At 41.9% G+C, this 22,791-nt stretch overlaps 1 protein-coding gene across 1 annotated transcript in view; it reads left to right on the plus strand.

Moving 5' to 3' along the window:
- The window catches only part of PTN (pleiotrophin), a 79,491-nt gene extending 60,706 nt beyond the window's left edge, over window positions 1–18,785 (plus strand). Inside the window, exon 5 of the mRNA XM_074582785.1 lies at window positions 15,078–18,785. Within this exon, the coding sequence (XP_074438886.1) occupies window positions 15,078–15,130 (53 nt within the window). The 3' untranslated portion in view covers window positions 15,131–18,785. The remainder of the gene's footprint in view (window positions 1–15,077) is intronic.
- The last annotated feature ends 4,006 nt before the right edge of the window (window positions 18,786–22,791 follow it).

Consider the following 22,791-nt stretch of genomic DNA (forward strand, 5'->3'; position numbering starts at 1 on the left):
AGTGGGAGCAAAAACTGTGAGATCTTGTTTGAGATACAGAAGTAATGTGTTTTAAGTGGATTATACAAGCTATGCTACCCTGGCATTTGTTTGCTTAAAATCAGCTAGGTTTAACACATTCCAGGCTCTGAATACTTGGATAATTATAAAAATAAATGAGATTAGGAGTGACAGGTGCAACTGGGACGAGCAATTTTCGAATTGTGGATGGTGGGGCACCATTGATCTGAGGAGCAGCTGCAGGTGGCCTGCTCTGCTTCTGCAACCAGAGACACGTCTGACGAGGTTGCAGACCCTTTCTGCGCATGTGCGTGCCTCCATCCGCTTTGCGGTCAGTACAGCTGTAACTGGTCTTCCTGCACGCCATCCGTGAGGTTGCCAGCTGAGCGCTGAGCCTAGAACCTGTGTAGATAATGACAAGCCATGAAGCAGAAAGGATACAGCTAGATTGTCGGAGCCCAGCTGACTTGGTTGAGTTGGCAGCAATTAAACATCTTCATTTGGGGGTGGAAGTGACTGGGTGGAATGCAGGAAGGGCTTTGAGCTGTGTGATTTTATTGTTTATTAGTTTGGGGGGGAGGACTTTTTTTTTTGATTGATTGCTTTTTTTTGAGTAAGTTTCCATGCCCAAGTGGCATTTGGGAGTTTATTGAATGAAGCTTCCTATTGTGTGGCCAGAAGGCCGCTGCCGCTTGAGCCACTAGTAGCCCCGTGCCTTGTTCTGCTCCTGCTGAGTCAGTATATTCTATCAATGGCTGTCAGAAGAGGGAAGAGGGAGACAAAGCAGAGCATCGATGCAGCTCCGTTTTGTGGGAGCAGTGCTGTTGAGTGGTACAGGGTCGTTTTTAAGTTATGGTATTAAAAAGCAGATCTTTTGAAATTGCTGGATTGGAGTTAACTTTAATGGATTCTAGGTATGAGTGAGTTACAGCTGAGACTGAAACTCAGATTGGTACTGAGTGCAGCAAAGATGTGGTTTGACTTAATTAGAAAACACAACTTCATTTGATTTGAAAGAACGCAAAAGGAGAAATAGATACAAATGTAGGTTTGTGATCATCACAACTGTGGGCAGAAATTCTGCTCTCCTGATTTGTGTAAGAAATCTCACGGCATCTTCCTGCAGGCCACCTGCTCGTTCATCTGCTGTTGGCATTAGTAGGAGCAGCATGTGTGAAGTCACGCTTGCAGCCTGCCTGGGCCCTGAGCTAACGATAAGAAATCCATATTGCGGATCAGTGGGTATAACTACATGGGAGCTGCACCGGACAGTGTGTTTGGCAGCAGTAGGAGGAACTAGAGTAAGAAATTAGGTCAAGCAGATGAGTGCTGTGTGACATATTGTGCCCTACTGAACTTTATTTCTGAGTTAAAAATCTGAGTGCTGGCACGTTGGCTGGAATGAGAGTATTTGTGTTCTTCCTGAGGTGAAGGAAATTACAGGTTGGAGGTAAGTCCCTACCCACATCTAGATAAAGGAAAAATTAAACTGTATGCAATCTGTAGTTAGACTAATTCTTCCGAGACGAGAAGGAAGATCTGGATTGTTGTCTGAGCACTTGGAATGGATATGTTAGCCTCCCTTTTCGCCCATAGCTTCACATCAATGGCTCAAGACTGCAAGAGAAAAAGCGTGTGATACATTATTTGGAAGCAGCAGTTTTCTTCTGAGGGATGAGGTCTGTGTCGATACGCAGCTAGACCTGTAAATGCTGATCAAGTGCTATATATTCCTACTGTGATTGCCTGGAGTAGCAGGGCAGTGACTCTCTGGCATTTGGGAGCTCTGGCAGCAGAATAGTAAGTGAGGGACTTATTGATTACAGGAACCTGTTCTACCGCTAAACGGTTACCTTTCTGACTGGTGTCTGCTTCAAGAGCTGCATCACGGAATACAGCTCTGACAGCAATAGGTTGGGAGTACCAAAAGCAGATGTGAACTGACTGAGAATATGTAACAGAAAAATACCAGTATTTTCAGAAAAAGGGTTGTTTTCATGATTTTCCTGACTAGCCCTCTTTCCTGCACCCTTAAATTTTCCTTCTATGAGGTTGTGTTTCTAACCTCTCCATTACATCACTTTTCCTTTTGATTTCATATTGTAAATGGGATGAGTAAAAGCCCCTATGTAGATTCTCCAAACAATTGTAGTTTTATATATCTTCTGTTACTTTTTGTCACTTACCATCTTTTAAAGCTAAAACCTCAGACTTAAATTTATTTTGTTGTATAACAATTTATCCACGATAAGAATGCTCTCTACAGGACTCACCTAAATTCCTTCTATTATTCAAGCTGCAGCAGGGTAGGTTTAGGCAGGACATTAGGAAAAAATTCTTCATGGAAAGAGTGGTCAGACACTGGAATAGGCTGCCCAGGGAGGTGTGGAGTCACCATCCCTGAATGTGTTTAAGGCTCGTTTAGATGTGGTGTTAAGGGATATGGTGTAAGGGAGAACGTTGTAGAGTGGAGGTGATAGTTGGACTCGATGATCCCAAGGGTCTTTTCCAACCTAAATGATTCTATGATTCTGTGGTTGCAAAATCATTTTTGAGGTGAAGAGACTGGACTGTACGCATTATTTCAAGCATGTCCTCTACAGATTTTTGTTGAAAAAGAAAGTGTCATTGTAATACTTCCTTTATTGTTCATTACACCGCCTAAATCTAAGTATGTTTTTCTTTTCATCACTGCTTGCATGTGGAACTGATATCTTTATCTGAGACCCCTTCCCAATTCTCCCTAACTCTTACATATTTTTAAAAAGTTAATTAATGTGGTTAGTTAAGAACCCAAGGAAGTAAGGCAGATTATTTCATCTAGGCTTACCCAGTGAAGTACTGTGTATCAGATTTCACCTGATGCGTTTCCTTAGTGTGGCTTGGTGTCTGAAGTTCCTCCTCACCACCTCTGTTCTTGGAGGAAAATGCAAATAAACATGTTATCTGTAACTGCTGCTCTTCTGTTGCTTTTCTCACTCCAGAGGGCCGTGCTGTCATCCAGCGTGACCTGGACAGGCTGGAGAGCTGGGCAGAGAAGAACCTAATGAGGTTCAACAAAAGCAAGTGTAGGGTCCTGCACCTGGGAAGGAAGAATGCCAAACACCAGTATATGTTAGGGGCGGACATGCTGGGAAGCAGCTCTGAGGAGAAGGACCTGGGGGTCCTGGTAGACAGCAAATTATCCATGAGCCAGCAGTGTGCCCTTGTCGCCAAGAAGGCCAATGGCATCCTGGGCTGCATAGGGAAGAGTGTGGCCAGTAGGTCGAGGGAGGTCATTCTCCCCCTCTACTCTGCACTGGTGAGGCCACAACTGGAGTACTGTGTCCAGTTTTGGGCTCCCCAGTTCAAGAGGGACAGGGAACTACCGGAGCGAGTCCAGCGTAGGGCAACCAAGATGATTATGGGACTGGAGCACCTCCCTTATGAGGAAAGGCTGAAAGAGCTGGGACTCTTTAGCCTGGAGAAGAGGAGGTTGAGGGGGGACCTGATTAATGTTTACAAGTATCTAAAGGGTGGGTTTAAGGAGGACGGAGCCAGGCTCTTTTCAATGGTTCCTGGTGACAGGACAAGGGGCAATGGGCACAAGCTAGAACATAGGAAGTTCCGTTCAAATACACGGAAAAACTTCTTTACAGTGAGGGTGACAGAGCACTGGAACAGGCTGCCCAGGGAGGTTGTGGAGTCCCCTTCTCTGGAGATTTTCCAGACCCGCCTGGATGCAGCCCTGAGGGATGTGCTTTAGGCAATCCTGCTCTAGCAGGGGAGTTGGACTAGATGATCTCTAGAGGTCCCTTCCAACTCTGAAGATTCCGTGATTCTACCTTTCCAGCTCGTGAACATGCAGCAGCTTTGCCAGTAGGATGGATCCTTTGTCTCTCTCCTCTCACCTATTTCAAAGATGACTGCTATTTCTTAGGAGTTTGATCTATGCTTAACAGAAAAGAAAATTATACCTGCAGAAAAATCCCAAGGGTTATCATTTTTCAGATTTTGCTGATAAAAGTATATTTTGATTTTCCAGGAACTTCTATGAGTTGTGGCAAAACTTCTGCTTAATTAAACCAGGAGATACTAATTAACCTTGGGAATCAACGCCTGCCTCATAAACCAGTGATCTGAGTGTTCTTATGGATTTGTTTTATCATTAGTCAGCATTAATGGAAAAGCATTAAAATATTTTTGAAGCACATGCATTATTTTGGAAACTTAAAAAAATTAAAAAAAATACTGTATTTTTTCCTTGTTAGCAACTGCTCTGCTTAGTGTTGTTTTCTTCTTAGCAGCTGACTCTAAGTATAGATTGTAGTCTGCGACACTTGGACATTTTGGAGCTCACTTCTTCCAAGAGGAAAATTATTAGAGAAGCTCTACTGTATATTGGATTTAAGTGGGAGAGCAGAGGATGAATCAGGAATTTGAATTTTATCTGGATTTCTGACGAGCTCTTTTCTCCATAGCTTTGCTGAGGTGTTCTCAGATTGGAAGACAATAGCTTGATCCTGGGCTGCTGTGCTGAAGTGTAGTTAACACAGGATGAAAACAGTTGTTTGTTCTTGAATATTGTGCATTTGGACAGAGAAACTGTCAGCAACATGACAGTGATATCCCAGACACCATGGTTTGTGTATTTAGTACACAAATGAGGTCATGAGAAAGCCCATCACAAAGGCTGGAAAGGATGAAAGGATAATTTTTATCACAAAATCCCAGCGGAGGCAGCCACCTCTCCTCTAGCACACACAATTGCATATTCTAATCAGCGTCTGCAAGGCCGGGGATGTTCAAGGTCTCCCTAAACTATCTTGACAGATGTGAAAGACTCAGGCACTTCTGTCGAGTGGCTGCTCTAATGGCCAACTTGCACTGAAGAGCAGAAAACGCTTCCGACATACTCCATCTGGCCTACTTCACGGCCACCCAAACTTGATTGATGGTTGTTTCGGGTTCCAGCCGGCCAGAAAGTAAAAGAATGGGGTATTGTCAGGATGCAGGAAACATTTTGCTTTAACTGCTGAGAGAGGAGGAATTTATTTTTATTGAGCTGGGTTGCCTGGTAGGCTTCGTGTCTTTTTGCACTCTTTCCGTCACTCTCATTCTTCCTCTCTCTCCCCCCCATAACTCTTGTACTTTCAGCTATTTATTCTTCCGATTAAGATAAAATGTAATAGAATAAGCAGTCTGCCTGCTCTTTCTGCAATGTACCCTTCATTTTTTGAATTATGCTCCTTTCTGATAACTTTTTCACCTGGCTGTATTTAGTTCTTTTTAATAAATCTCCCTTCCCAACTTTTTATCAATTTACCATATATCTGATCTATGAGTTACTTTATCCTGGCTCAGCTCAGTCCTTGCCACGTAGGAAACCAATTCCAACTAAGGTTGGCAAACATTAACACTGCTTACACCACTGTTGTCTTCAATGATTAATAATACTTCCCACATGTAGTGTTTGGAAAGGTTTCTCATGTGAAGGCAAGACCTGCCCGAGTCATTAATGGCTGTAATCTCTTTCCTCTAATGCAGATCAGGTGTAGCATTTGAGAGTCTAGGAAGGTGTCAGTGCAGTTCCCTGTGTTTGGCACAGTGTGCGTGCTGCTGCAGCAGAGGAAAGACAGCGCTCTGTGTATATTTAATAATTTCATATCATTTGAAGAGCTTTACTTAAGAGTTTAGTGCAGTATAAATAATCTGCACTACGTTGTTTCTTTTATCTAGCAATCTTTACAGGTAGCAATTAGCTAATCCTCCTTGGCGATGAGGAAGCGCAATTTAAAGAAAAAGTGATAACTGAAAGTCAGAAAGGCTAAGTGATTTTTTCAGGTTTGCACAGTATCAGTGGCAGGTCCAGGCACTCAGCTAGGAGCTGTTGACTCTTGGCTCTGTGATCTGACTAGTAGCTGCTGCTCCCTTTTTTCCCTTAGTTTGCGATTACAATTATCAGAATGTGACAGTTTACTTCAAGGTCAGTGTCCGAACTAACTAGGGTCTTTGGTTTTGACATTAGTAATCTCAGTGGATTTAAGACAGTGTTTGACACTGATTTACCTTGTGTCGTCTTAGGGAGGTTGGTGTCAAAACATACAGCTGGACCTTCTGTTAATGAGCAGGCGTGTCCCCATCCTTACTTTGGTGCCAAGAGCAGGAAACAACATGTGGTTTTTGAGCACTACCGTGGCAGCCTTGACTTCTACCTGCAGCGAGGACGTCTTACTCATAGCGCGGTGCCAGGACAGACTGACTGCGCTGTGGCAGGATGACTTCGCTGCAGGTTGTTGCACGGAGCTGACAGTGACATTGTCTGAATTAATTGCTCTCCGGATAATGCAGCTATTCATTGCTCAGACAAATGGGGTGCTGCACTGACAAAAACGATCACCTGTGGCCCGCTCCATTTTGCAAGTTGGGACAATCTGCTTTTTCTGGGGTGCCCTCCCTCAACTTTGCCTTTGGGCAGCAAAAAAATGTCTGCTTTTAAAGAATAGCTGGAGGGGACAAAGGGGGAGAAATTACTTGTTAGGACTGTGATTTTCTTTTATTTGAAAGATGCTGGTGTCTCCTTTTTTGGCATCACACTCGTGCTGTATCTCCCTCTGTAGGTTTCAGAATTCCCCATCTTTAATGTAACTCATTAGTCGTGCAGGCATGCAGCTAGCGTAATAATTAGTATTACAGGAGGCAGAATAATAGGATCTGCTCAAACTAATTAGATATAAAAATGAGGGATTTTTTCATATTAGGAAACAGCTGTGATAGTTAAACAAAAAACTGAGAGGCAAAATTGGGAGGTTTTTCTTTTGCTGTAAAGGATGAGGCAGGTTTATTGAAGAATGGCCTCTGGTGCTGACCAGGAGCCTGCAGTGAAATACAGTGATCTGAGCTCTGCAGGGCGGACGCTGGCAGTGGATGTGCGGTGGGAACAGCATTAGCTGGCTGTTATTGTTGTTGCTATCATCGTGATTATTTGTATTGCATGAATGCCCAGAGGCCCCAGCTGAAAAAGAGTGGCATTGTACTAAGCGCTGCATAAACATTGTGAGAGGCAGTTTTGCCATGAATAATTTATGCCTTATGGAGCTGAGAAATGTGAAAACCAAGAGAAGAAGCAGTGGTCCGGAGGGGTGAGACTGGGTACTAAATGCTTGGTTGTGTTTCCCTGTCCCCCTTGCTAGTCTGAGGACAAGGCTTGTTATTTCAAGATGAAGTAAAATTCACTGGAAACTTCAGTCTCCAAGACGTATCTCCTTGCTGCCACGAGATGAGGAAATATAATTTTTCTCAATTTAAGTGTGAACAAGAGTAAGCTATATAAGAAAAATAAAACACAATGGTGGTTGCAGAGTAGACCAGACTCAAGCTGCTAGTAAGCTGCCAGTGCAGCCCGTAACTAATAAAGTTTGGATGTCTTTTAATGGTGGCTTTTCTGCTTCCATTGCCTTATGTTTCTTGGAGGCTTTGCACTGTGGTCACCCTTGAGACTGCTTTTGTACCTTTGAAAAATTATACTGTTCGGGTAAATAATTTGTATACGTTGTCAGATCATAACATATCAGTCTGATTGACACAGCCCTGATTCCAGGGAGCAGGAAATGCTTGTAGGAGAGGGAGAAAGAGAAATATTTTTTTTAAATAAGTTTTTTTCAATTTGTAGTTGTTCTGCAGCTTTTACAGGTACTTTTGAAAAGAAAAAGGTTGGGAAGTTTCATGGGAAATCTAGACCTCCATGGTTTTATATGCCCTGGTTTATATTTCAGATTATTTTTTTTTCTATGCTGCCCCAGAAGATGAAAAACTGGATGTGACAAATGTTCTTGTTTAACCCTCTTGTGCCTGCAGGAGTTTCTTTTAGGGTTTAATACAGAACTTTGCGGGTGAAAGTTTAAATGGCCTTGTGTGTGCCAATTCTGTTACATGCTCATTGTCTCACTTTCCTGGCTTGCAAGAGCAGTCCAGACTCCTTGGCATTAGTCAGTGCCCTTGAGCCGTGAAAATGCCTGAAGCTGTGGGATTTGCTGTGATAAAAGATATGCCATCAGCAAATGTTTACACTCGTTACTGTTCCCAGCAGTGAAACAGAGAGAAAGCCCTGTTCCTTCCTTTCTGTACTTTCCTTTCCGTTTCTACTTCTTCACTTCCTTTCCTTTCAAGCTTTCTTTTTTACCCCTTCTTTATCCCTCCATCTTATTTTCCACGTCGTCATCTCTCTGTCTTTTCTCCTGTCTGTGCTTACCGTGAAACTTTCGCAGGTGACTTTTTGGAGTGTGGAGCGCTGATCAAAGCCAAGCCTGTGTCCTGTGCCCTCAGGGTAGATCCTGTCTCGGGCAGATGCAGAAGGCTGAGTTGCAGAACTGAGAAATACTGTGCCTGGTTTTCAAAAACTAACTAAATAAAATAGCATCTCTATTCACAGTATGTCACAAATAACTTTCTGCTAAATAACTGTTTATGTATAATATAGATATATTTTTATATATAATAGAGATCTCATTTTGACACATAAACTGCCTCAACGTATGAGATTTTTGCTGTATAGGTATATGCCAAACTCCAAATGGATTGCTAATACTTTTTGGTTTTGGCAGTCTCCTGCACGCAAGTGAATGCAGAGAGTAAACTCTGAATGTATCAGTCTGTGCCTGCACCTGTCTCGCTGGCATTAAGAGGGATCTTGTGTACAGCATAGACAGAGGGCTGAAGTGCCAGCTGGGACTGGGTCCCTCTTGTGCTGAGCACAGAACATGACAAAGAACAGTAAGAAAGGCCATACCCTGCAGAATCAGCAGTAAAAATGTACCAGAGGCAGATGAGAAGAAGCAGCAAAAAGAAGAGACAAGTGAGCTGCTTCTGGAAATCACTTTCCTGTTAGCCGAACTCCTTCAGTAGTCTCCAATTGCAAAACAGGCTTTGCTTGAAATGTTTGTCCATTGTAGTCTTACGAATACTTACTCTTAAGGCTTAGGTACCTTAATGTTTTAGGTACGTGTGACCCTGACTTAAAGAAAATGAGATGAAACTTTCCTGATCCTTGTCTTTGGACAAATCGCCATCTAGCAAAATCAGAAAATGCATGTGTCTCTGTGTAGGAAATTTTGAAACTTTTTCTCCCAAATTTTTGAGTGAAGAAAATCACCTAAATTAAACCTTTCTGATGAAAATTCTTGGTTTCAACAAATTACCATCTAAAAAATCCCCCACTTCCTGTAATTCCTGATGAGTTTTATGTAAGAATGTTAAAGTAAATGTTTTTTAGGTCTTATATGCAAAAGTCAGGTTTGAGCAACGGCTTCTGACTGTCTTAAGATCTTTTCAGAGCTTTGTGGATGGTTTTAGAATTAGTTGGATCATTTTTTTCCCCAGCATCTATTTCTTCCTGCAATTCCAATGAGAAAGAAAATGAGTGGAACTTTCTCCATGAGTGGCTCTCTGGTCCATTTCTTTGTCAGATACACTAGCGTTCCTTAGAGGCATAAATCTAGCTCTTCCCCATTCATAACACACATTGCAGCCTGCCTTCCTGGCTTATATGGTGCAGATCCACCCTTTAGGCTAGAATTGAGTCCATCTTATGTTCAACTGGGAACAAACCAAGTCTATACAAAACGGAATTTTAGCAAAGTGAGAAGCAGAATAAAAACCTGCTGGAGAGGAGTGACTGAAAGAGTGGAGAAATTGAGAAACACTTACAGTCAACTAGAGAAAGTCATTAAACAAAACAGAGCTAAGGTATAGGGGATATAATCAATCGTAATATATTAATGAAATAAAAGTCATAGAATCATAGAATGGTTGGAGTTGGAAAGGACCTTAAAGATCATATAGTTCCAACTCCACTGGCATGGCCAGGGACACCTCCCACTAGACCAGGTTACTCAAAGCGCCATCCAACGTGGCCTTGAGCACCTCCAGGGATGGGGCATCCACAGCTTTCCTGGGCAGCCTGTTCCAGTGTCTCACCACCCTCACAGTAAACAATTTCTTCCTAACATCTAATCTAAATCTGCCCTGTTTCAGTTTAAAACCGTTACCCCTTGTCCTATCACTACATTCCCTGATAGAGACCCTTCCCATCTTTTCTGTAGGCCCCCTTCAGGTACTGGAAGGCTGCTGTAAGGTCTCCCCAGAGCCTTCTTTTTTCCAGGCTGAACAACCCCAACTCTCTCAGCTTATCTTCATAGGACAGGTGCTCCAGCCCCCTGATCATTTTCATGGCCCTCCTCTGGACTTGTTCCAACAGATCTGTGTCCTTATGCTGGGGGCTCCAGAGCTGGATGCAGTACTCCAGGTGAGGTCTCATGAGAGTGGAGATAAATCACCTCCCTTGACCTGCTGACCACACTTCTTTTGATGCAGCGCAGGATGCAGCTGGCCTTCTGGGCTGCGAGCAGCACATTGCCAGCTCAAATTGAGCTTCTCATCAGTCAAGATCCCCAAGTCCTTCTCCTCAGGGCTGCTCTCAATCCATTCTCCACCCAGCTTCTATTTGTGCTTGGGATTGCCCCAACCCATGTGCAGGACTTTGCACTTGGCCTGGTTGAATTTCATGAGGTTTGCACAGGCCCAACTCTCAAGCCTGTCCAGGTCCCTCTGGATGGCACCCTTTCCCTCAAGTGTATCGACTGCACCACAGAGCTTGGCGTCCTCAGCAAACTTGCTGAGGGTGCACTCAGTCCCACTGTCCATGTCACCAACAAAGATGTTAAACAGCACCAGTCCCAATACTGACCCCTGAGGAACGCCACTCATTACTGCTCACCACTTGGACATCAAGCCACTGACCACAACTCTTTGAGTGCAAGCATCCAGCCAATTCCTTATCCACTGAGTGGTCCATCTGTCAAATCCACGTCTTTTCAATTAGAGACCAGGATGTCATGCAGGACAGTGTCAAATGCCTTGTGCAAGTCCAGGTATCATATCAAGTCATATCAATGTCCTTGATTCATTGGAAAGTTGCCTTCTACTGCTGTTTAGTTAGTGGAGTATTGCTTTTTTTTTCCATCCAGTAGAATTGTGTGTTTCTCAAAGAGACTTGTCAGAAGAATTCATTTCAGAACAAAATTGCTATCATAATGTAGTTTTTCTTTCTTAAACTCATTTTGAATACATAAATGCTTTGTGTAAGGCAGGAGAATAGGAGGAAAACTAATTAGATGGCCATCAAATGTTCTCTTTCTCTGGAAGCAGAAGAAATACCATATTTAAAGGGTATTTCAGAAATCAAGGGATTTGTTTTTACAGTCATGGAAATCACAAGATAGTACAGTTTCTGTTCCTAGAGAGCACGGTGAACCTCTTTAAGGTGATTTTTTTTTTTTTTCACTGAGGGATGAAATCTTTGGCTTTGTCAAAGCCAAGACTGCTCCCTCCCACATGGGTTGACATTTCATCCCCAAAATTTGGAAGTACCCCTGCACCACCATAGCAACCGGGTGGTTTGGAAAATTTGCCCCACTGAGAGGTAGAGAGCCCTTTAGAAAGCCTGCCTTCCTCTGTACTCAGTGGTATTGAGTGCTAGTTCCTGGGAAAACTGTGTCCTGAACACCTGGTGTTGAAATTCTTCACCCTAACCTTCCATCAGCACAGCTTTTGCTATTTTGAATTATTTAGATTGCTTCTGGGGACACTGCTTGACGTTTATATGTAGGAGTTCAGCAGTGCCATGAGTAAATTGTTACCTTCTTCGCAACAAATGAAAATAAGTACCTGAAAATCTTGGCTTACAAATCTTGGCTTCCATTAAAATCTAATTACCTCCCTTTCGTGCCTTACACATTAAGAGTGGCTTCAAATGGTATGTGGCTGCTGTTCGACATAATTACTTTCCTTTCCTGCTTGCATAGTAAGAATGAGGCTCCAGAATAAAGATGACTTTTTAAAGAGGGCTGCTGCCATTCTAAATTACATAGAGAAAATTCTGCTTATCAAGCTAATTTGTTTACTTGATAAGATCACTGCTGAAATTTTTGTTATCCATCGACATGGACCCACAGAAGTGGGTCCAGTGCTAATCCATGACCACACAGCGTTTAATCCTGTGAATAATTCTTAGGCATTCGACTATTCATAGGGTTATTTAGGTGACGAATGATTAGATAATCCCATGTGTGTGCATCGACATAGTTTGCTCTTGCAGGGCTGTACGTACAACGCTATGTGGGTGTTTTTATCTCGCTGGAAGTGCTCTGGGAGCAGGATGGCTGCGCACTATTTGGTTGCTGTGCTCTTCAGGGACTGCAAGTTATTCTGAATTTGCTCTTTGCCTGTGCCCTCCTCCAGGATCCTGTCCTCCATCTGAGCAAGGGCACCGCTAGGCAGCCTCTTGCTGGGCGATAAGGGAGAAGGGGGAAAGTGTATGCTGTAAAACAGACACAAAAATTGAGGACTGCTTTGTCATCCTTATCAATGTTCTGGAGCATACATAGCTTGCTTTTCTGGTACTTTTGTTTTGCTGCAAGGATGCACAGGGGTGGTAAAGATAGGTATTTCCTTGAGGTGAAGGAAGCCCAGTCCAGAGTGGAGAAGGTATATGCTACTTTCCTTGGTGTGGCTGTGTGTTGAGCCACGCCAGAGGTGGAAGGACAGTTTGTCTGGGGCACAAACACACAGAGCGCATTTGGAGCGGTAGGCAAACAGCTACCCTCATCCGTTCCCTCCACTGCACGGTAAAGGCTGTTTCAGTGGGCCCTGCTTGACAGGTTGCTATAATTTCTGGTGGCAGGCTGGGACCACATAGAGAGACCTGGTAGGAAATGACTGAACTCAAGGTCTTGCATCCAATGTGTGCTAAAATGAATTGATTTTTGATAATTTTCATGTATTGAATAGGAATCTGAATGGGATTGTTGTTGACAGTGTATCTAGGGGATCTTTTCCTCACTTAACTGGTAGATGGCTACAGCTGGCGCTGGGGCACGGGACTGCTGAGCTTTCAGGTAACTGGCTTTGTACTCTCAACTGGTCGGGGCTTCTGAGCGTGGTGTCAGTGCTGGCATGGTGACCCTTTCAGTCAAGCCTGGTTACTCTCGAAAGGAAAGTGTTGGCAGACCAAGTGATGAGGGTGACACGGATCCCAGTGTGGCTGTGTGAGCCGACCTGATAGCACGTCATAGAAGTTGAAATAGTAGTGTAGGGTGAACAGAGATGAGGACAATAAAAGCCTGAATAACATAGATGCAAAGAGGAGGTCTGAGCAATGAGAAAACATGAACAAAGTAAATCTTAAAGGAACTTTATACTTTGTTAGCCATGAACATACTGCAGTCTGTAGCCTGACTGGTAGTCAACAGGCAGAGGGTAGCTGTGAGCAGACTTGAGCATGAGAGTATGAACAGCAACAGTTTCATGGGTCAGTACTTGGGTGTTGGTGTCTGTGGTTGGATTTTTAAAAGAGCCTAAGGACTGGGAAATATTTGAGCAGTTTTCTTTTTTTCTCTTTTTATATTGCCACAACTCTGGGGGTGCATGTCATTTCACAGAGCAAATAGGCTTTGCATCAATACAGCTTACCTGTCTGAAAGATTAAGCTGTGGTGGTGTGAGTACCTATAATGTGAGAGGAATTACATCCCACACGCGAGGGCTTTACTCTGCTGAGGCATGGAGCAGAATCACTTGTCTTTGTAGGTAGATGGGTTTGGCAGTTCGGGTGATACGCAGAGTATCACAAGGTAGACAACAGGGAGGACTGAGCGTTTGCTAACAGGAGCAGATATAAACCCACTGGGTCCGAGTGCAAATGAATAAACAGTGGGTTATCTGGTACCTCAAGTCGAGTGCAAGGCAGGTAGTCATGGAGGATGGGGACCTGATGTGATCGCATGACTCCAGACCAAAAAGCTTCTCCTGGTGGTGACTTCACCCCTACCGTGAACTGCACATACTCTTCCTAGAGTCCTGTTAATGGCCAGCCTGCATTCCTATGTCTCGTTGCTTTTAGTAAATTTAGTTGAACTCTGCAGAGTGCCTTTCTGCTTGTGCAGGGTCTAAATAGATTTTACAGTCAGGTGCTAGTCTGATTGATAAAATACTGCTGTTTCTTTCAGAGAAAGTGGTGCTGGAGGGGAAGAGAGAGCACGAGAGAGAGCGCAGTCAATACAGAATCCAGGAGGTTCAGTGACACAGAGGGAAAATTCACAGAAACTCAGTTTCTGTCTCTCTGTAGTACCTGTTGTGCTGTGTTTTGTGGTGGTATCCACAGGGATATATTCACGTTCCCAGTGAGAGCTGTTGTTCCCCCCATTACAAGGTGACATGTGATACAAGAGTACCTAATTCTCTCAATTCGTATTCATTTTTTAGGTCCCTCTGTGAATTTCCTTTACCTGTAGAACACCCCACTACCCTATAGCACAGTGAAAGTTCCCGCAGATGGTAGTATAATACATACATAAACTTTCACTTGTACCTTGACGTCATTCCTTTATTTACCCCAAATGAATCAGGGAAGCAGATGCGCCCTCGTCCCTTCCCTGTCCTATCAGTACCAGCTGGCTGGACAAACCGTGCTCTAACGACTCCAGGCCAAACTTCAGTTGCCTCTCAAGTGTGCGTAGGTGTTTGTCCCAGACAAAGGGGGAAGGGTTGGCAATGGAGAAGCTAAAGAAACAAGCGCACTTTCTCACCACGCTCTGGAGTTGCTCTCACATTCAGAGAAAGCCAAAGTCTAACAATGAAATAGAAAGGAAGCAAGGGAGGGGTTTGTGTGTGGGTAGTGTGTGCAAAGCTTTCTTCCAGCTCTCCACTGAGCCATGACCCGGTTTCTCCAGGAGCTGCCTGCTGTTTTCTTATTTTCGAAGCAAGTTCCTGAGACAATGCTTTGCATGCCAAACAGGGTCAGCCGCTCAGATAGGAAGGGTTCTGAACTAGACATGCACCCCCTTTCCATCTTCCCTAGCGCCTCGGCTGTTCCTTTTTTTTCTTCTTTTCCTTCTGTTTTGCCTTTCCTTGGTCAGAATGAGGAAACAAAAGTAGTTCTTATGTGCATAGAGAAAACAAGGGGAATTTTCAGGGGTATTGAATTAAATTTCTTGCAATGACTGCTAGATGCTGATTTTTTTATGGTTATTGTTATCTTCACAGAGTCCAAGAAGAAGAAAAAGGAAGGCAAGAAACAAGAGAAGATGCTGGATTAATGGAGCCAACTCGGGCAATGTGAGAAAGGGACATCAGCAAACACGATCAGTTAACAGTTTCATTTATATCTAGGCATTTTATCCTAAAATTATTTATAGCTTAATGGTACCATAGAAGGAAACAAGCAAACACAGAAAAAAAAATTCCTTTTTTTATTACTTTAGTATTTTTAATGTATAACCCTAACAACAATTTTTAGAGGCCTGTAATAAAGGACTCCAAACTCATTTAGAAAATTATGTCTATTGTATATTGAACAATGTAGAGGTTTTTAAAATATTTTTTTCTCAAGTCTTGCCATAGGTCTCAATCTGGTAATTACTCCATGCAAGCAGAACCTGAACCTGTGTGGAGCTCTGCTGAAGCCAGTGGTGCCCTGGATGCAATTATATTTAAGATTGGGATCTTATATTTAAAAAAAAGCCAGACTTGTTTCTTCAGTTCTTAGTACATCTGGATAACTGTATGAAATTATTTGTTTAAGGAAAGGATGAGGGCATTTTGTTGCGTATTTACAGGGATAGAGTTTTTTTGGATGTGTGGTGAATGTTCATTCCAAAATGCCACCGTCTCCAGGTAAAAACCAGTAGCATTCTTATCCTTGGCCATATTTTGTATGTTGCCAGGAAAAATTCTGAGATCTTTCAAAAGTTGGACATAGAAGAGTCCTAATTTTTCACAATTTTCTAGCAATGATTTTTCCAAGTGGAGTGATAGCAAAAATTTTCATTTTTTAGCATATCAGTGCTGGTGGATGGTAGTACCCTCTGTTTTACCTATAAAAGATGAAAAATGCTTTCTTTTGTTTATTTTGCCAGAAGGGAGGATATCCTTTTCAGAAAAATCTAGCTGAAATTGTTGTGATTCAGCCTGATCCAACTCCCTTTTGTATCATTGGGAATCTTCCTGTTGATTTTAATGACAGCTGGTTGAAAAATAGTATGTCTGGTGGGAAGTAACAGAAGAAATCTGTTTGGAAATTGCCTGAGATAGTTCATGTTTTTGACCAAAAAAGGGACAATTTGTGGGAGTTGAAACCAATAGGAATGAAATTAATTTTTGTTTCTCTGTTAGTAAAGCAGTAGGGAAATATAAAACCAGTACCTTTTGCTTTCTTCCATTTTTATATAAGCGGAAAGACCTTGGAAAAGCTCAATCAAAATAAAAATAGTTCTGTGATTTTTAATTTTTTTTTAAATAGTCTGCAGGGGAAAAAATATGTATAACCAGCTGTTTTTCAGTTTGTTCAATTTTACCTATTCTAAATGATAACAAGTCCTGAGAAAAGTCACAATGTAGAAAAAAGATGTGACAAAGGGGTGGTCTGTCCCCAGATAAAGGGTTGTTTAACAAACTAAACAGCCGGCAGACCAGACTTCTTAGAGGAAACATAAGGGATTTCAGTGCCCAAATTAATTTCAAAATCATTGCTTTTAAATTCTAAAACTTGAAATTCGACAACAAGAAATAAGCTTTGCCATTTGTGTAGGCTGCAGGCCTGCCTGCTGCTCAAGAGGAATAGTCTCCCTTGTACTGTTGCGGGTACCCACTGACTTCAGCAAAGCTGCAGCGGGGTGTGTTCATCTGAGTAAATCACATTGCTCACTTGGGATTAGCTTGTAGACAAGCAGAGTGTCTTTTTCCAGACTAACATCACTCCCATTTTCTATGCAAAAAATATTGTAACAGTTGCAGAGCTTACCCTCTTTTTTCTCACATGGAGGGTATGGCTGATCTGAACTCACAGTGAGACAAGTCCTTCTGTAGTCGTTCCCAAACCCTTTTGAAGCCAGCTAGCCAAGGCTGCATGTAGCTCAAGGTAGACTAGCCACACAATTATTTTCCAGACCTCTTGGGTGTGTTTTGCAGTCTGTGTTGATGTCCTTGGTATTTTGACTATGCTGTTAGACATACCTGAGCCGGTGGTATAGCTAAAAATGTCCCCAACATGTGGTGGATGTGCAATGACCAAATCCAAAATCATAAAGGCTCATATTTGGGTGGTTCTGGGTGCTATTTGGTGTGTTCATGGTCTAATCGGGTCTACCTGTGCTTGTGCCTCAGACTTAAACTAATGGATTGGTAGGTCTGACTGATAGCAAAGGGAGAAAGAAGCTTTTTCACTCACCAAAGGTTTGTCTGTCTAAATGCTGCATCAGTTCACTTAAAGTGGTTCAGCTTTGAGTGCAAACACTGTTGCACCATTGTCTTACACTGGTTAATTTAGTCCATGTTTCATAGGGAGCTGGCAGGGGTTGGGAATGATGCTGAGACCAACAGTTTGACTATCCTTTAGCAAACTTTAGATGTGACTTCTGATTTCCACCTCTGTGAGTAAGAAGAAAATAATTCCCCTGTGTTTCCTCTGACGCCTTATGGCCCTTATAATTTACTGCCCATCTGGCTTGTTAAAGGAACATTCCTTATAGTTTTTGAAGGAGGCCAGTCAAGTTCCTGTGGTGGTGTAGGGCCTCCATGGAGAGAGTTTACAGGAAACAAAGAAACAAACAAAAAAATACCATGTTAGGACCAGAAGAAAGTGCAACAGTCCTGGTAGCAAAGGGTGTGAAATAGGAGAACACTTCCTCTGTACTACTTAGCCATATATGTTTGGGTCTGTATTGGCATCTTATTGTTGACAGTATTTGGAGGTGTATCTCATAGTTTATAAACAACGAAGAAAATTTCCAAGAAACCAGCAGAAAACATTCTATGGAAACTCTGGTTGTGAAGGAGATGATAAAACCAATTCATGTCAGAACACATAGGAAGACTGAATAGAATAGGTCAGTTGGGTCATCTCTGAGAGGAGGTACCTGGTACCTCACAGGAGCAGTTGCTTCACTAGTGACATTATCAAGAAAGCAAGAGGCAAGTAACTGAAGAAAACCTCTTCCCACCCTATCTTGCTCAGTTTCCACTTGAGTCATTCTGAAATTTCTCCTTATTTGCTTCCTGACCTTTTACCCTCCTTCCTTTGGGAGGTCAAGCTTGTCTGATAGTGCTGTGGGGGTGGCTACTTCAGATGAAATATGTGTTTTACCCTCTTGGTGCTATCCTGTTACAATGGAAAATGACTTAGCATAGATGTGTTCCTTAGCTAGTTTAACCAACTGAATCTTGTTTCATGAATGTCCCTCTCAAGAACTGGTTTCCATTTTCTTTTGCTACATCTATAATACACTACGGGGAGATGATAGAAATCCCCTCAGTGACAGCTTTTTCTGAGCGCTCAAATCTCTTAGAAAAGAGAGGAGTGAGTTGCTGAACATCAGCTAAGGATGAATCTGCATCCAGAAGCAAGTTTAAACTTAGGGGAATTGGGGTATAGCTCCCTTCCCTTCTTCCAAGTAGGCTGAGCCATGCTTCTAAGCAATTAGGCCTGTCTGTATTTTGATTTAAAACAGTATTTGTGGATTGGGGCATTTTCTGACTTTGACATGTCTTCTGACAGAAGTGTCCATATTGAAAGAGAATCATGGCTTGTCAGCCTGGCATATTTAACAGACTATTAAGTGCAGCAGAACTATAGGGCAAGGCTCCAAGAAGGGAAAACATTTGTTGTACATGCAGGTAGATACTAAGTTGTAACCTACTGATTCTCATCATCTAATTTCATAATGACATTCTGAACTGTACTGTTTTTCAAAGGTGAAAAATTATGAGAAATTAATAATAATTATAAAACATATCAACCGACAGTGTTGGAGACTTTGTCAAGAAGCGACAGATATGAAGTCAGGAGCATTTTATACAAACTTCTTTTGTGTGCTCCTTGAGTAAGTAAGGCAGGATTACTGGTTGGCACATCTGTTTTTATGCTTTGCTTGATTTGTGCCTTAATGAAAACTAAGCAAATGTAGAATGTTACAGAGAAGTAAAGTCCTGCTCCAACCTCAATAGAACGTGTCCAACAGGAGGCAATGTCAAAAGGAGACGCTAGTATGTCTTTTTTTTCTGGTTTAGGAGTGCAAGTTATGATGATGTTTATAGGAGAAAATGTAACGTATTTCTTTAACTTTGGTGTATATCCTTCACCACTTGGTATGTAGCAATGGACAATTCAAGTGAAAAACCAGAGCATTATGAGGAACCAAGGGGAAGTGAATACTTATGGAGACTGTTTATAGAAACAGGCCTATAAAACCCCTGAAACTAACCATGCTGCTAGCAGGGAGCATCTGAAGATAAATATTGTATAGCATTCCTGTTTGTTTAATGGAATCCCTTAACATATGATGAACTTTATCTGAGTTCCCTTAGTTTAAAGTGAATGGTGAGGATGGGACAAAAGCCAACCTGACTTTCCTTCAGTCTAGGAACTGCAACAATATTAACAATGCAAACCTGCCACTTTTCTAAAGCAAAATACTGGTGAGGTACACCATTTTGACATGACACAGTAGTCTTTCACATCTCCCAAATTCTTATAGGAAGGGGAAGCAGTATGTTAGTGGGGGTAGGTACCTCATATTTGGTCTTTTTAAACTCTTTAGGACAGCATCTTCTGTGAACTTTTGTGTTCTCTCCTTTGCGGGGACAGATTATACCTGTTGTCTGCCTTCCCCCACTCATCCCTAATTGTGGTAGTATTCGTAGGTTTTCTGTCAATTCTGCTGAGGCACTCGGCCTCACAGCCAAACTTCCTCATGCTTGAAGATTCTCTCTGTATTCTCCATTTCGTGCTGGACTGTTGCAAAAGAGCCCCAGCAAGTCCCTACCATCATGTACCTCTCATTGTGTCCTTCTAAGATTAAAAGACATAGTAGCAACTTGTTAATCAGAAGATGACAATGAACAAGGAAATATGAGAATGAGCAAAGAGATTCCTTGGATTCAGCGGGAAGGTGGCTTGCTGCTAAAGGCAAGGCTTTTTTTCATAGCTCAGCCTGGGCAAGGCTTCCTAGGGGACAGAAATGCATCACATTTGATTGAAACTTAGAGACAGTGATGAAAGAGTGTCTGCCTTCAAACAGAAAAACACCTTAGCTAGATAAACAGTGGCAAGAAACTGCATCCTTTCCCACTGTGTCCTCTTTTACCACCAAATTAAAGGGAAGAGGCATGGTGCACAGAGCTTCAGGGATAGTGGAAGACTTGCCTGAGCAAAGCGGAGCAAGGAGAGAGCCTCTTCCACCCCATGGGTGTTTGCATTTGAAGAAGGTCTAGATAGTCTTGTTCATAGCAGCAGAAAACTTCGTGTGCTTTTGGACCAGAACTAAATGATGTTGAAGCCTAATTGTTTTCCTTATGTTCCCTCTCTGCTATTCTTCAAAAATGGCAGTCTGCCTTGTGGCCTCATCACTCTGACCTGAGCAGAAATGAGATATTTCAAGGAAAACATGGGAATTCAACTATATTCAGCTATCATTATCTCATTGGAGGGGCTGAGCAATCCTTTTGCCTTTTTGCAGTTTGCCATTTAAATGTGGAGTGTCTTGGCGTCCCAGATGGCTAAAAACTCAGTAGGTATCTCTTAGCCTTTGACTTGCTCGGCTTTGAGGGAGTTATCATAGAATCATAGAGTTGCCTATGAGAAAACTGTACCTACAGTTCTTATTCCTTTCTTAGAAAAAGCACAGTAACAAACAAAACCCACAACAAAACTAAAAGCATGTGTCTGATGTATGAATTTACTGATGAGATAAAAGAGAGGCTCCCAAGTATTCCCATTTCAGAAGGTCATTCAAAGTTAAAGACTGCACAAAAGCTTTAGCCCTGAATTCTGTGATGTAAAGCTAGGGAAATGGATGGCATCTGCAGTGCTGTCTTACCCATAACCAATTTCATTCAATTAATTACCCTGTTTGAATTCCCTCACCCTAATCTACCTGGCAACAAGAGATAATTTAACTTTTCTCATTAGGTCATTCATTACACTTCCCATATTATCATTATGTAGTTCATCTAGATTTTCACAGCTGAAGGAAATGGCTCTGATAATCCAGAGTGTGTTGTGGTTGCTGAGGGCAGCTGAAGTAGAGACAGGCTAGTACTGCTGCAGCTTGGGGCAAGAAACCACCTAATGAGGATGCCAGCATCAGGCACAGCAGCTCTCTAAATATACGTGCATACATAACTCCCCATATATGGGGAAGCAAAACTCTATTAAAAGTGTGTCCTTAGCTCAAAATGTGTCTCATGACTAGTGCTGCCATGTTTTCAAGCTAAAGTAGAAGTGAAAGAGCTTTTTGTCCTGCGTTGTTATTTACATGAGGATACAAGAGTAGTATATAGGATGACGAGCTAGGTTTCTTGCCACTCGCCAGCATATCATTTAAGGATAGCTGTGTCCAAGGAAAATGCAAAACACATGCCAATGAAATGGCCAATAGGACTTAGTATCAGAGTGATGTTCTCTTCTGTCACACCAAGTACATGGAAGGGCTTTGTTCAAAACTGCAAGGTGGATGAACGGCTTCCGGTAGGTGTGAACATATAAACCCAGGCAGAAAAAGGCTTTTTCTCTGCCAATAAAAAGTGAGGAAAACAGGAAAAAAAAGATGGAAAAAACAAAACAGAAATCATCTTGATACTTGTAGTTTGGATGTTAAACGGAAAGAAAGAATGAAAGTCAAAATAACAAATTAAAACCTGAATATCACATTCAATGGATTTCTAATTCTGTATATATCTATTAAACCAGTGCTATATGATATCTTCTCATGGGTTACTCTCTTTTTCCTGTTCCTTTTCCTTTTTTTTTTTCAGTTTGTATATTGATTTTGTAAGCTAGCAGTGTGTTATCTTTTCGATTTTTTTAAACTTGTATGAAAGCCATATATCCGTATTGTAGAATGAAAGCATTAATCCTGTAACATCCCTTAATGTTTCCCTTAGCTCTGTGGGATTGTGGGGGGCTCTAGCGAATGTATATGTTTACCAATTGTATCAACATAATTTACTTGCTCTTAGTGGCGATAAAGAATTAAATAAACTAATACACAGAAGAGTGGTGTTCTCATTTGGTTGCGGAAACTGTAGGTGACTTCTGAAATTTCTTAAATTAATTCCAAGTATTCTTAGTGGTCTTTCTTTATTGTACCAATTTCCCATCAGCTATGGGTGTTGCTTGTCACAGAAACACTTTTCTTTGTAAATTCAGAAGAGGTTTTAGACTGTAGAAAGAAATATGCCAGAAAATGATTCTAGCAGGAAACAGCTCTTTGGTTTGTGTGTAGTGAAGTCTGTCAGTCCCAAATTCCTGACACTTATTGGTTCTGTAAAGCAGCTTGGTTTAGTATACAGTTATTTCAACCTGTATAATATTGACACAATGATGGGTTTTGACACAGATGAGGAGTTTGATTTTTTTTTTTTTTTTAATTACTCAATCAGCTAGGCAGTGGGAAAACCTTATTCCCAGCCCTGTCATGCTCAGCTGTTTTACTTTAACAGTGACTTCAATGAGTGTGTGTGTTTGGTGAGAGATGATTAAGCAACAAGAATAGAGCAAAGAAGTTAAATTACGTTAATGGACTAAATAGTATTATGCATAAATTCAGGTAACGCTCATTGTATGTTAATTTCTTCTCCTTTCTTTTTGTTCTTTCATCATCTTTTTTACCTAAGTCTGCTTTCTTTTCCGACTGCTTTTCCTGACTTTGTTTCTGTGTCCAACTATTAGTTAAAATGTTAGAATAATTAATTACATACAAGC

Source organism: Larus michahellis, chromosome 1 (genome assembly GCF_964199755.1).
Source record: "Larus michahellis chromosome 1, bLarMic1.1, whole genome shotgun sequence".
Taxonomy (NCBI): Eukaryota; Metazoa; Chordata; class Aves; order Charadriiformes; family Laridae; genus Larus; species Larus michahellis.